The 15,344-nt window shown below is 42.8% G+C and overlaps 1 protein-coding gene across 3 annotated transcripts in view; it reads left to right on the plus strand.

Moving 5' to 3' along the window:
- Positions 1-15,344, plus strand: part of ST7L (suppression of tumorigenicity 7 like) — a 424,041-nt gene that overhangs the window by 59,277 nt on the left and 349,420 nt on the right. For all 3 annotated transcript variants that reach the window (XM_068269737.1, XM_068269735.1, XM_068269736.1), the window contains exon 3: positions 7,620-7,782. In XM_068269737.1, coding sequence (XP_068125838.1) covers positions 7,620-7,782 — 163 coding nt within the window. The remainder of the gene's footprint in view (positions 1-7,619; positions 7,783-15,344) is intronic.

Below are 15,344 nucleotides of genomic sequence, written 5' to 3' on the forward strand. Positions count from 1 at the left end.
TGTTTCCACTCTGTGGCATGACAGGGAATCTGTCACCTAAGCAATTTACTTCAGGCTACGTTTCCACTAGTACAAGATTTGTTGCAGAAACTACGCAAACAAATTGGCATGCAAATTTATGCAGAATCGCATTTAATTCCTATCCCTACGGGAAGTAGAAATTCTTCATTACATACGAATCGCACACTATGCGGTATGCAACTTCTGAGACGAGTCAAAGATATACAGGCTCTGTCGATCAAAGATCCTTACATGCAAATTATTCCAGACCGAATTGTGTTTAAAGCTAAACCAACCTATTTTTTTCCCAAGGTCTGTTCTAATTTTCAAAATCTCAAGAGATTGTCATCCCTTCATTCTGTTATCCTCCCAGAAATTACAAGGAAGCTCATATTACATACATTAGATGTTAAGTCAGGGCTTACATACTTAGAAGTGATAATCTTTTAGGCGATCAAATATTTTTTTGTTTTCTATTTTGAATCCAAGGGTCTAAAGGTTCCCAAGAGCACATTGCAAGGTGGTTGATGAAAGTTGTATTTTCTGCTTATAAAATTCAAGATCAGGAGCCTCCAAAGGGTATTAAGGCTCATTCTATCAGATCAGTTTCAACCGCATGGGCTGAAAGGTGCTTCACTTGAGCCAATCTGCAAAGCAGCCATCTGAAAGATTCACCACGCTTTTGCCAAGCACTACAGGGTGGATCTGTTGTCCAGCCAGGATATGTCCTTCGGCTGGAAGGTGTTACGGAGTATCATCCCTCCCTAAGGTAAATTGATTACTCGTTGGTCTCTCATGTATATAGCCATCCTGGAGGATGAGGAGAGAACTACGGTTAGAACTTACCGGTAGCAGTATTTCTACGAATCCTCCAGGATGGCTACCTTAGTTCCCTCCCTATTATTGGTAGATTTTGTCTGCCTTTATATGGGATTTTATGTTTATGCCTTTTCTATGTTCCTATCTTGTCTCTACAATAACTGATGGGTGAGGTGGAGGAGGCAGCTTTATGCAAATTTTGTATTGGGTGTGTTTCCTTAGGGGAGGAGCCAGCTATCTCTCATGTATATAGCCGTCCTGGAGGATTCGTAGAAATACCGCTACCGGTAAATTCTAACCGTAGTTCCGATTTGTAGTGGAGATGAGTGGTACCCGGTGGGGTCTTCTGCTGTTGTAGCCCATCTGCCTCAAGGTTGTGCATGTTGTTTCTTCACAAATTCTTTGCTGCATACCTCGGTTGTAATGAGTGGTTATTTGTCAGCGTTGCTCTTCTGTCAGCTTGAATCAGTTGGCCCATTCTCCTCTGACCTCTAGCATCAACAAGGCATTTTCTCCCCCAGGACTGCCACATACTGGATGTTTTTCCCTTTTCACACCATTCTTTGTAAACCCTAGAAATGGTTGTGCGTGAAAATCCCAGTAACTGAGCAGATTGTGAAATACTCAGACCGGCCCCTCTGGCACCAACAACCATGCCATGCTCAAAATTGCTTCTGACATCCAGTTTGGAGTTCAGGAGATTGTCTTGACCAGGACCATACCCCTAAATGCATTGAAGCAACTGCCATGTGATTGGTTGATTAGAAAATTGCATCAATGAGAAATTGAACAGGTGTTCCTAATAAACCTTTAGGTGAGTGTATATTGTTTTGTGCAAAGTTGCAAAGTTTTTTTTTTTTTTTTTTTTTTTTTTTTAATTTTACAATTTTTCGCCATAGTGCCCCTTTAACTAACTATTTAATCATACCAGTTTTGTCTTTGTTCCTTGATTATTTCAAATCCATGCTAGGTCTCAGGAGGCACGAACTACCACATTGTTTTAGCTTTGTAAATTGTTTGATTTGGCTAGTTAGGTTGCAAATAACCTTTTTATTACTCTTAGGAAAAGCTATCTCTGAGAGAGTGGTGGCAGCAAGATGCTTGATTTGCAGCATGAAATCAATAAATTGTGCATGCAATCAAGATTTTATCATGTATGGGCACATCATCCAATTCTAAACGTTTTACTTTTCTTGCAGTGTAATCTCCTTTAGAAGCCTCTCTAGTGGATGAGACCTGAATGGTAGTTGAGGCATAAAAAGATTGGGTTGGTGGATGTTGTTACAATCGCTTCTTCTGTGGGTGCAGGAAACAGAGGGCATACAGGAGTGAGCTTAGTGGTGTCTTCAGGAGGGGGTCAGAGAAGGGGTATGAATGAGAATAAAAATGACTTTCTCAGAAAGTTACATTTCTGATTATTTTGGCCGGGGGGAGCGAGCCGAACAGATGATGCGCAATTCAAGCAAAAGCAATAAGGATTGTTTGAAGTGAGATAATTGAGTGAAAAAAAATCACAAACTTATAACTTCAGTTATTTAAATAATTAGCTGTAATTGCTAAGCTGTGGCTTTTCTCAAGTGGAACAATTTTAGTCAGACATTATTTCACTATATAAGGGAAATTACTGCTGCTTTGTATGCCTGGCGTGTGCTTACAAAGCAAAAGTAAAAATGTGCTCCTATGGACCAAGATTTCTTTTTTCTTTCATTTTAAATGAGTGAATGAAGATGTAAATATCTTGGTTCTCCTTTTCAAAAGAAAAGGTTTCTTTTCTGGTATATTTTATTTATTGTATTTTATAAAGCGCCAACAACTGGTAAATTGCTGAACAATCTATAGTCAGATCATATCTATAGAAAAGATTGAAAAAAAAACATTGGCAGGCTGAATAAGGTTTTGTTTTTTTCCAATTGAATCGGGGAAAAAAAATATTGGGTAGCCTGGAGAATACTTACTCAGTTTGGACATTAGCTAGTTTCATGTTTGCCTTAATTTATTTTTTATTATTTTTTAAAGTGGTATTCTACTCATAATACTTCTATCGTCTAAAGCAGGTATGTCAAACCGGTCCTACGAGGGCCGAGATCCTCACACATATATTTAATACAGCTCAAATGAATTGATGGGTCTGAATCAGGAAAGATGTGGTCCATCAGGTAGAACACATTCCTTTCTTTCTCAGTACATCCTAAACACTGGCATGGATCCGTCCCTCCAGGCCTGGAGTTCGACACATGTGGTCTAAAGCATTAAGACACTACACCAAATTAATACCTGCTACACACATTGCAATTTGCCATCAGATTTCGAGTCAAATTAATAATATCCGACAGGTCTGATTTACGATCCTTTTTTTCTTTTTTTTTTTTTTTTTATTATCAATATTTGTTTTTTGTTTAACTTCACACTCTCTTGAAAATGAGACCCCCAGATGCAGCGGCGAATGTTCTGTGAGTCGCACTAATCTCCTTGGGGAGTAAGGCACATTGTGCTGATGTATGATGTAGATGTCGGCACAAACACATTATGTCTGTTGCTGTACAATGTGTGTGCCCTGCTGCCGAAATAAATGGCAGTGCGTCAACTTTCCATGAAAATGTGCCAAGTTGTGTTGTATTGCTATGCAGTGGTTTTATAAGGTCCATGCGAAAGCATTTGTCTGTCTATTGCCCTCAGCATTACAACACAGTGGAGCCTGTGTGGATCTACCCAGACCAGGGCTGTGGAGTTGGAGCAATTTTGGGTATCTGGAGTTGGTGGTTTCATAAACTGAGGAGTCTGAGTTGGGAGTGGGATGATTTTTTTTTTTTTGTACCAAATCCACAGCCCTGGTAAGTACTAGACTAAGGAGTCGGAGTTGAAGTCGGTGGTTTCATAAACTAAGAAGTCGGAGTTGGACTGATTTTTGTACCGACTCCACAGCCTGGAGGGAATCTCATGCTATTTATTTTTATGTTAACGGCCTGGCAGAAGCACAAAAGCTCAGATGAACATGAAATGTTGATGTAGGGAAGAAATTAAGTCCAAGTACCTCCAAAAGAGAAAACCAGACATGGCAGCCACAAAAATGTAATTCTTTGGGGCAAAATATTGCAATACAAATTAATAGAAAAGTGTATTCACAAACCAGTGTTGCCATTAGACATCTGTTCTGAAGGCACACACTCCAAAAAATGGTAATGCCAGAAAGACAAAATCAAGTACAATGTATAAGAGTACATCAGCGTTAAAGCCTTCTTTATGTATAAAAGTGATATTGTCATCAAATGTTCTTCTTGTCCTCTTAAACATCAAACACAGTAAAAAAATAAATATGAATCACTGTAAGACTGCTTTGATGTCTTTTTAAATGCATATCTGTACCTCGCTGAAGCTAACCGATATCATTGCTGGCTGCAGGACAAATTATCAGATGTATGCCTAGAGAAGTAATTGGCAAATAGAATAGACCAAGTTCTCCACTCCGTGTAGCCCCCCCCCCCCCCCCCGTTTTTCTGCTGGGTTCGTAACTGGCACTAGTTGGGAGTGAGGAGGATAAAAAGTTTTATGTTGCTGTTTCCACTAGTTTCTCTAATTTAGAATGTTGCATTTATGTTGCTGAAATTAAATTTCTAAACCTAAAAGAAATGCTCACTCCCAGACAGCACTCTCCTACTTAGTGTGCAGCCTGCCAGTCAGCCAGTAAGAAGGGCAAATAAATGACACCTAGTCTGCAATACTTAAGGAATCATCAGGCTGCAGTAGTTCAGTGCCTGCGCGAACAACGTGGCCATGATTGACATCGCCGCTCGCGCAGGCACAGTACGGGGCCAACCCTGAGGTCGGCCTCAGTACCGGCGGGGATACCGGGCTGCCAGCGGAGCTGCGTTGTGGGACATGTTGCCGGGCAGGAGCTGGAGGAAGCCAATGGTAAGTAGATCAGGGGGAAGCCGTTGCAGCCTGATGATTCCTTTAAGCAGAGGCTGGGTAATACAGCTATATGTAGGAGAGAGCGGTTTCAGGCAGGGAACACACTTGACAGTTTTCGTACGTGTTTTCTGCACAGAAAAACAGAGAACTCGTGTTAATCACGGGCTAGTCCACACTTAATGTGTTTTTTCGCACGCAGAAAAACAAACTGACATTATGCATCATGATTCTGCACATGTTGTCAGTTTTCTGTATCGATTACATTAGCTGCTGTGAAAAAACGTGCGCGTTTCCTGCATAGAAACACACTTGGTGTGCAGAAAAGTGTATGCAGAAAAACGCGCACAGAAAACTAAAAGACAAGTGTGTTCCTTGCCTCAGTCGTAAATGGTCATAGACCATGCAGCCACAGCAGGGGGCACCTCGTGCAGGAAATTCCCTCTCATTTGCTCATTTTTGCTTAAATATGCAAAAACACGTGTGTACACGACAGGCGGAGGCCCCGAGCACTACCACCCCTTAGGACCCCCAGACCTGCTTGCAACACAAATGGGGGAACGCTGAACCCTCTCTCCTATATATGGCTGTATTGCTCAACCTCTGCTTAATTAACCACTTCGCCCTATCTGGACGGAAATATCCGTCCAGATAGGCACTGCTGCTGCAGCCATGTGGTGCGCACGATCGGGCGTGCACAGGTGCTGCCTCCCGCTGCCCCCCCCCCCCCCCCCCCCCCGATCAGTGAAAGGGAATATAATTCCCATTCACCGATCTAAGTCCCCGTCAGAAATACCGACGCTTTCTCATCAGAGAGCGCAGTATTTCTGCCAGTACAGAGCTTCCCCAGCCTCTTTGTCCTTCCTGGATGCGCGATCGTTCGCATCCAGGACTTTTTTGAATGTGGCCATCTTGTGGCCAAATAGTAAACTGCACTCACATACATTTATTAAATAAATAAACACATTATATTACATCTAAAATGAACTATTTACCTCCCAAACTAAAATTACCCAAATACATTTTTTTTTATTAAATAAAAAAAATTACAATAAAAAAAAAACTACTTAAATAGTTACCTAAGGGTCTGAACTTTTTAAATATACATGTCAAGAGAGTATCTTATAAAATTTTTTAAAAATATAAGCTTGTAAATAGTGATGGACGCAAATTGAAAAAATATCGGCGCCATAAATTGTGATAGGGACGTAATTTAAACGGTGTAATAAGCGGGACAAATGGGCACATAAAATGCATGGGTTTTAATTACTGTAGCATGTATTAATTTTAAACTATAATGGCCAAAAACTGAGAAATAATGAATTTTTTCCATTTGTATCTTAATCTTCCTGCTAAAATGCATTTACAGGAAAGTGGCTCTTAGCAAATGTACTACCCAAAGAAAGCCTAATTAGTGGCGGAAAAAACAAGATATAGATCAATTAATTGTGATAAGTCGCGATAAAGTTATTGGCGAATGAATGGGAGGTGAACATTGCTCGGATGCATAAGATTTTCGAAGCTGTAGGCTGAAGTGGTTAAGTGTTGCAGACTAGGTGTCCTTTATTTGCACTTCTTAGTGGCTGACTGTCTGCAGACTCAATAAGGCCGGATCCACACTATGGCCTGGAACCCACTGAAAACCGCAAACGCAAAACGCAACCGCTAGCGTTTTGTCTGAGCGGTTTGCAAGCGGATTCATGCGCGTTTTTGGTCGTGTTTTGCAACATTGTATTTTTTTCCCCAGCGGGTGCCTAGCGTTTTGCGTTTTTATCCTGATTGGTCCTGTGAATTATTTTTCATTTTGTTACAGTGTGCTGAACCGCAAAACGCTAGCAAAACCGCTCAGTTTAGGTTTTGCTGAGCGTTTCTGCTAGCGTTTCAATACTTTACATTGAAGCGCTAACGCTCCCAAAATGCTGCAGGGCCTGCGTTTGCGTTTCTGGGAAACGCAAACGCTCTTGTGGAAGTTGCCCCATCCATTAACATTAGCCCAGCGTTTTGGCAAACTGCTAGCATATCGCAGTGCTGCCAAAACGCTGCCAAAAGCGCTCCTGTGGGTTCCAGCCCTATAAGTGCTTTTGTGAGCGCTTGCGATTGATTAGCGCTTGCTGAGCGCTTGTTAAATAATTGCTCCCATTCACTATCATTAAAATCTGGGTAAAAATCGCAGGGATCACCCACGTGAAGAAACATGTGAGTGGGAGTAGGTTTTTTTTTTTTTTTTTTTTATTATTATACAGAAGCTGTACACTAATAATACTAATTTTGCTACACCAAAACGCTCCAAAAATTGATAGGCATAACTAGAAAATCACTAGGCACCAGGGCCGGGCCGAGGCATAGGCTGGAGAGGCTCCAGCCTCAGGGCGCAGTGTAGGAGGGGGCGCACAATTCATTCAGCTGTCACTCCTAATTGTGTTTTAAGCAGAAAGAAATAAGAAAAGGGGATACATAGCAGTGACTGCAAGCCAGATAACTAGATATTAAGGTGTTGGGGAGGTTGTGGGCCCTGTGGCGCCTCTTAGTGTAATAGCAATCAGCGTGTGACAGCTGGGGTGGGAGGGATGGGGGGCGCACTTTGGTGTCTCAGCCTTGGGTGCTGGAGGACCTTGTCCCGCCTCTGCTAGGCACATGCCTAGAATCGCTTAGAAAAATCACTTCTAAAAGTGCTTAGCGTTTGCGATTACACTAGCGCTATTAGGTGTGCACCAGACCTCACTATCATTTCTGTAACTGTATTTAAACCAAAAGAAAATTTTGGTTGGAATTAAATTCATATAATTATGCATTGTTAAAGTTATTGTATGTTTCAGCAAAGTATTTGTTTTTTTTTATGGGCATGAATATTGCTTAATTCACATGTGAATTCATTTACCTTTCTTACATTTTAGATCTTTGAGTGGTGCTACTTCCGGAAATACGGGATATCTTTCATTGAGCAAGTGTCTGTGAACCATTTACGCCCACTTATGGGAGGGATTGATCCTGGAGCCTCAGTTAGCGGTTTCTTCCCTGGTGCTTCAGACAATGAGCCCAACAGGCAAGCTCTGTCAGGTGACTAACCATGACTGGAAATGGCACGTGCATTTTCGAATAGACTGAACACGAACTGCAAATGAATGGAACAGTTAGTGACAAGGTCATGCTACATCATAGACTGGCTGAAATAGCTTATACTGACAGAGCCTGAAAAAAAATAAAGTTCCACAGTGTGATTTCCATTTGGCTGACTCAATCTCTGTCATGAGTGTAGGGTGACCTGCAGTGACTAAGTAATGCTAAGTGAGCACACATGTCTCCACTTCTAGACATTTGTAGTCACTGATTCATGGGAAGTGTGCATGTTAAATTGGCTGTTACAAAGTATCTATTTTTCTGTTTTGCCTGTATATGTCTGGTAACTGAAGGATTTTGGATATTCATAGACTTTCTGAAGTTAGATGATAGTGTAGCTTTACTAGATTAATGTCTTAAACAGGGACTCTAATCTTTCACGTTATATAGCTTAATTTTTGGGTATAACCCAACTTTAAAATACTGGCTTGTCATCTGTAGATAGTGCAATACAAGCTGTTACCCTGTGGTAATGAGGTAAAGGCTGTGCTGACAAAGGCAATAAATCGCCAAGATACACTTGGGTGAGAAATGGTAACTTTATGCTTAATTACTAAGCCATGTTACCTAGTCCACTGTTAAAAATAAATAATCGAGATTAACAGTGCAGCTTTTTCACTGAGATGCAGGCACTAGAATGCACAAACTACAAAGGAAACACCCACAATGTTGCAGTACATTGTCACAGTGCCTGCATTGTCAAAGGACATAGTAAATGCAAATAGCACTTTTTTTTTTCTTTTTTCTTTTGTTTTATTTCAGCAGTTTATATATTTGGTGTTTGAAGAAAATTGTTGTGGCATTACTCACCCTACTATTTATAAGGAACAATATTTTCTCAATATATCCTACTTTAAAAAAGGAATACAAATATTCATAGTTGTTTTGTGGTATATCATTTAGCTAACAGTTCTGCCTTTGACATGGGAGACCAGGGTTCGAATCCTAGCTAGGGTCAGTACCTATTCAGTAAGGAGTCCTTGGGCAAGACTTCCTAACACTGCAGGGTGGCCCCTTGAGTGCACCCTTAGTACCTGCAGCTCTTGAGCACTTTGAGTCCAGCAGGAGAAACGTGCTATACAAATGTTAGGAGTATTTAAAATACTGGTATGCTTTATCTATATTACTTGTATAACCATTATGTTACTCGCTTATTTATCAAAATAGTGGGAATCAGAATTATGTATTTATTTATTGTATTTATAAAGCACCAACATATTACGCAGCGCTGGAAATTTAAGGTTACTGACAATATTTAGGAGTTACATAAAGCAATACCACAATACTGGAATACAAGAAAAACCAGATCACGCAGCACAGTATGAGTACAAGGTAATGCTTAGTCAGTCACTGGATGGGAGCATGGAGATTAAGCAAGTTAGGTTCACTCAAATGCATAGCATGGGTGCACAGTAATGGAGGTGCATGATCAGGTAGTACGCAGGAGGAGGAGGACCCTGCCTGAAGGCTTACTATCTAGAGGTAAGAACACGAAAGATGGGGGACCAGAGTTCCACTGCGGGTTTAGAGCACTAGTGAAGGGTGGTAGAATAAAGGGGGTTAACCTCCTGTTTACATATTAGATGTGTTTGCCGAGACTGCCAAATTTATGAGCTGACACAGCTGAGAGCTTCAATTACACTTGTGATAACTTGCAGATTAGGGGGAATTAGACAGGCTGTTCTCTCTGAACACACACAGGGTGGATTTTTCTGTGTTTTCCTTGTGTCCTATGCAAGAGTTCAGGTCCACATTAAAGACAACCCCTTTGACATAGGAGACCTGTAATAAGTATCTGGTCATGTAAAGATAGCCACACATTAGGCGACTTGGCGGCCGATCAGCCATCCCATTTGATTATAATATAATATATAATAATAATCGAATTGGTTGAAAATCAAGTGCACGCTCGACCGACAATGGGACAAATTTGGGGACGAGAACTGGTCGCATTGTCAATAGCGTATGCTGCAAGATGTTGGGCTGACTTGCTAGATCAGGTGCGTGGCAGGAATAGCATGCAATTTTGCAATTAAACCCCCGGCGCTGTCTCCCCAATGAAATATGTGCCCCGTGCAAGGTATAAATTACCTGTCTACAGTCTGCACTTGTCCCTCCACCCGAAGCAGCTGAGGGACAAGCACAGGCTGCGGACAGGTGATGCATACTTTACACTGGGTCCCGGGAGGGGGGGCGTGAATGGCATTTTTCATTAGGGGACATCGTCAGGGGGTGGCGCACAAGGCCGATTCCAGATCAATTTCAGCATGAAATTGATCGGAAATAGGCCTGTGGTGTATGGGCAGCTGCCAGATCTCGATCAGATACAATTAAAGAGAGATTTGTCTCTTGGTCGAAATCTGCCCATACATCAGTGGATGTACGGCTACCTCAAGCATGATTTTGTAATCCACTTACTGAAGTTCAACTAGATCCGCATGGTAATTGGGGATAAGGGTATATTCAAACAATGTAGCACAGTTCACATGTAACAGTCGCTCTGGAAACTGGAGTTCACCTTTCCCATAATCGCACCTGTGCGTGAGTCATAGCCTGGTGGAATGTGCATTCCTTATAGGCAAACTGCCATTTGTAGCATTTGTGTGCATGGAGATCTCCTCTTGTACATAGTCCAAGCACAAGCACACACCACGCTCCAGGCAGTCCTCCTCCACAACAGCTGGGGCCACTCCAATGTAGCTTACAGTGCGTACATGACACGTGCTTCATCAGAGCAAAAACAGGCTGGAATATGGGCAGTGGTGCATTTATGCTTGGGGGGTCAAGTCGCATCCCCTGTACGACATTCGAATGGATTACATAAACATAGCTCCCACAATGGCTTTAACTAATCAGTTCACCTGACCTTCTAATACCACTGTTAGGCCAGAAACCCACTAGGAGCGATTTCTAATCACTAGTGACTTGAAAAAGCTCTTGCTAATGCAATGCTAATGGGAATTTTTAATAAAATCACATTGCTCAAGTGGGATCACACCCATAGCATTACATTAGCAAGAGTTTTCAAATCGCAAAATGCTCAGAAAATCGCTCCTAGTGGGTTTCTGGCCTTAGAGTAGGTTCACGCTGCTAGAGTTTTTCTAAGTGCTTGTAATTTTAAAAGCTCTTGCTAATGTAATGCTGTGTGTGTGTGTGTTCTCATCTGAGTGATGTGAGCTGCCCATACACTTCAGGTCGGTTCCCAATAAATTTAAGCATGAAATCTCTCAGGAATCGTCCGAGCTCGCTGCTGTTGCCCTAATATATAAATGTGTATGTAATGTGTGCATTTATGCATTTCCTGTCCCGTGTCACAGTGCCCGTCTGTCTTCTAATCCTCCGCTCTTTCATATTCGCATACGTGCTGCCGGCGTGGTGTGTGACGTCACACGCGTGCTATGGGGCTATGTGCCAGCAGCGTGTAACAGAAGAGTGGGGACTCAAAAAACATTTTTTTTTTAAATTGATGATTTTGGCGTACAGCTCATGAAAACCCAAATTTCCTATCTCAAAAAACTAGCATATTTCATCCAACCAATAAAGGAAAAGTGTTTTTAAAACAAAAAAAGTCAACCTTCAAATAATTATGCTCAGTTATGCACTCAATACTTGGTCGGGAATCCTTTTGCAGAAATGACTGCTTCAATGTGGCGTGGCATGGAGGAAATCAGCCTGTGGCACTGCTCAGGTGTTATGGAGGCCCAGGATGCTTCGATAGCGGCCTTAAGCTCATCCAGAGTGTTGGGTCTTGCGTCTCTCAACTTTCTCTTCACAATATCCCACAGATTCTCTATGGGGTTCAGGTCAGGAGAGTTGGCAGGCCAATTGAGCACAGTAATAACATGGTCAGTAAACCATTTACCAGTGGTTTTGGCACTGTGAGCAGGTGCCAGGTCGTGCTGAAAAATGAAATCTTCATCTCCATAAAGCTTTTCAGCAGATGCAAAAAGCAGACAACAGAGCTGAAAGAAGCCCCAGGTAAGTATTGATACTTTACTCCGTCTCAGGTTTCCTTTAACTCTCTTTTTAACTTTTCCTGTACTGGAAAACACTAAATTCTTTTCTTTGCCACTAATAATAATATTTCTATAGCGCTTTTCTCCTATAGGACTCAAAGCGCTTAGGTTCTCTCAGATTCAGTAGTTGGTAGTAGGCAGGGTTGCCAACCTAATTTCTAATTTTTGACGGACAACAGTCCTAAAAAAGCAGGACACCCAAAATTTTGGACGGACAGGGGGCGGAGTTGGGGGTGGAGTCAAAAGCGTACTTTTAAAGTGCACCTATACTGAAAGGGATATGGAGGATTCCTTTTAAACAATACCAGTTGCTTGGCAGTCGTACTGATCTCTTCGGCTGCAGTAGTGGCTGAATCACACACCTGAAACAAGCATGTTGCTAATCCAGTCTGACTTCAGTCAGAGCACCTGATCTGCATGCTTGTTCAGGGGCTGTGGCTAAAAGTATTAGAGACACAGAATCAGCAGGAGAGTCAGGCAACTGGTATTATTTTAAAAGGAAAAATCCACAGCCTTCTCAGTTTAGGTTCACTTCAAGTAGAGTTTTGAGTGGCGCTAAGCTCTGGGCATCATTATTAGTATTGGCATGATCTTCCACAGCATTTTACATAGTCAGGTCACTCACTGTCCTCAGCGGAGCTCACAATCTAATCCCTACCACAGTCATAACGCAATGCCTGCTGTATTATTGTTATGTAATTATATAGCACTGACCTATTCTGCAGCACTTACATCTATAGACCACAGCTTCTATAGCAAAGAGGGGAAAGCTGCCTGCCTGATCAGAGCAGCTCACAACCAACCTTTATAGAGTGACACCATACATTTTCCTTTCAGAGCAGGATTCTAGTGATCTTATCTTTACAAAGCTCAGCTCTGATTTCAGCTGTGAATCACCTTGGCTCTTCACACAATAACCCCCATGACCTTCCTATAGAACGGCTTCCCTGCTCCCATCCCTCCTGTGACCCCATTCAAGTTTCCAAGGAATGCTGCCCAGCAGAATAGCAGATAACAGTGCAGAGCAGGGAGGATTCCTCCAGCTGATGTGCCGCTGCCTGCCTGCCACAAGGATCAGCTTCCCCTTGGCTTGCAGGAGAGCTGAATGACAGGCTGTGAGCAGCAGAGATATGACAGTCTCTGTGGCTGTGACGGCGGGCTGCCTTGCACTAACAGTCGAGTGGTGGAGGTGTTAGTAATAGTGGAAGGCCGCAGGTGAGTCTCTAGTGGGAAAGAGAGGCTCTGACTCTCTGACTGTCTTCCTCACTCATTCATGTCCTGTCGGAGGAGCGGAGTGGGGGACCCATCACACCACCAGACTAACTCACCCTCGTAATGCTGCTTTGTGGCTTGCTGTCTCTCTTTCTCTCTCTGGTGGCTGGCCTGGTGGTGGGTGGATGCTGAATAGGTGAAGGCAGCGGCCGGGGCTGGTGACAGGCCATTCCCCTCGCTGGCGTGCTGCTCCTCTCTATGTATCGTGCGTGTACTCCTCGTGACTGGCTGGCCGGGCTGCATGACGTAGCTACCTCTCTCTCTTATTGGGCAGAGAGAGGCGCCAGCTGCGAAAAGGCAATCTGTGATTGGACGGGAGGAGGAGGGAGGCTGAGGGAGGGGGGAACAGAGAGGGAGAACGAAGCGCATGCCGCATGCGCAAAGGAGATCAATTCAATTTATGTGTATTTGGACGGACAAGTGCCTCAGAAATACGGGCAATACGGACAGCGTTTTTTCAAGAGCATTTTGACGGACTGTCCGTATAAATACGGACGCTTGGCAACCCTGGTAGTAGGATGAAGTGTTAACACAAGAAAATTATATTTCTGCAAATGCCAAACTGAACAGGTGGGTTTTCAGTCTGGATTTAAACATGTCCAGAGAGGAAGCTGTCCAGATCTGCTGTAGTAAGGAGCACAAACGCCCTGGGACCAAACTGTTTCAGCTGGACCCTGGGTATGATTAGATTATTAGAGCCTGTGGATCTGAGATTGCAGTGATTGCTACACAGCTGCAACATTTCTTTCATGTATCCAGGGCCAAGATTATATAGTGACTTAAATGTCAGTAGGCCGATCTTGAATAGGGTCCTCCATTTTATAAATAGCCATTAAAGGGAGTGCAGGTCTGGTTTTATGTGACGGGGTTGTTTGGTTAACAGTCTGGCAGCAATATTCTGTATCTGCTGTACAAGTCCTTTTTTGGAAAGCCAGTGTAAAGAGCAATACAATAGTCCAGTCGAGATATAATGAAGGAATGAGCTAAGATTGGCAGATCTTCTGGGGGGCATAAGGTGCTGGATTTTTGCAATGTTCAAGTGAAAATAGGATAATTTCACCACAGCAGAAATGTGAGTTCTGAAGTTTAAATCCCCATCAATTAGCTGTGTAGATATGTGCCTCCTATACCCAGTGATGAAGACTGCAAGTTAAGTTGTTTTGCGCTGCCCTCCGGTCAGAAGGACTTCAGTTTTATCTACATTTAATCTCAGCCAGTTGTTACTCATCCATTGCTGTAGTTTGGCTAAGTAGGCGTTTATAGTTGGAGTTGGGTCTGTCACACCAGGCTTGAAACAAAGATATAGTTGGATGTCATCAGCATAGCAGTGGTATGTCAGGCTGTGTTTTTGGATTCATTTTCCAAGCGGTAACATGTAAATTGTGAAAAGCAGGGGGGAAAGGATTGAACCCCTGGCCCCCCCATACTTAGGTGGTACAGAGGTGGACAGGAAGGGCCCCATAGACACTTTTGTGGTCCTGCCACTCAAGATGGATTGGAACCACTGTAGAACTATGCCATCAATAACACAGTATTACTGTAGACTGCTTATCAAGATGTCATGGTCAACTGTATCAAAGGCTGCTGAAAGGTATAGCAGTATCAGGATAGAGCACTCTCCTCTGTCTCTTGCCATCAGCAGGTGGTTGCAGATTTGGATGAGGGTAGTTTCAGTGCTGGGATGTTGCCTGAAGCCAGACTGGAATGGGTCATAAATGTTGTTTTGTAAGATTGTGGCTTCTAACTGGAGGTATACAGCTTTTTTGGTTAGAGACAGGTCTGTAGCTGGTCATTTCATCTAAGTTCAGGGAAGGTTTTTGAGGAGAGTCCTGATGATTGCTTCCTTCAGTAAAGCAGGAAATATCCCTGATTTGTAAGGAACCTTTTACAATTTTGAGGAATACTGGTATAAACAGGTCATGCATGAACTGTGTTGGGCCAGGATCCAGGTCACAGGTAGTTTGGCGGAGGTGAAGGAGGATGTTTGATGCGACTTCTTAATCAATTTCCTTGAAATGTGACCAAGGTGTTACGTTGCCTCTGCTAATGGTCTTTGGGGCTGTATTAGGCTCAGATGCTGTATGTTGGATAGCGGAGCTAATAGAAGAGTCTTTGTCTGAGAAGAAATGGGCAGAGGTCCTTTGAAGACTGGCTATTACATTTTTGGCATGCCGGGTTACAGAGTTTTTCCACTGTGCGGAACAGTTGGGCTAG

This window comes from Hyperolius riggenbachi, chromosome 2 (genome assembly GCF_040937935.1).
Source record: "Hyperolius riggenbachi isolate aHypRig1 chromosome 2, aHypRig1.pri, whole genome shotgun sequence".
In the NCBI taxonomy this organism is placed as follows: Eukaryota; Metazoa; Chordata; class Amphibia; order Anura; family Hyperoliidae; genus Hyperolius; species Hyperolius riggenbachi.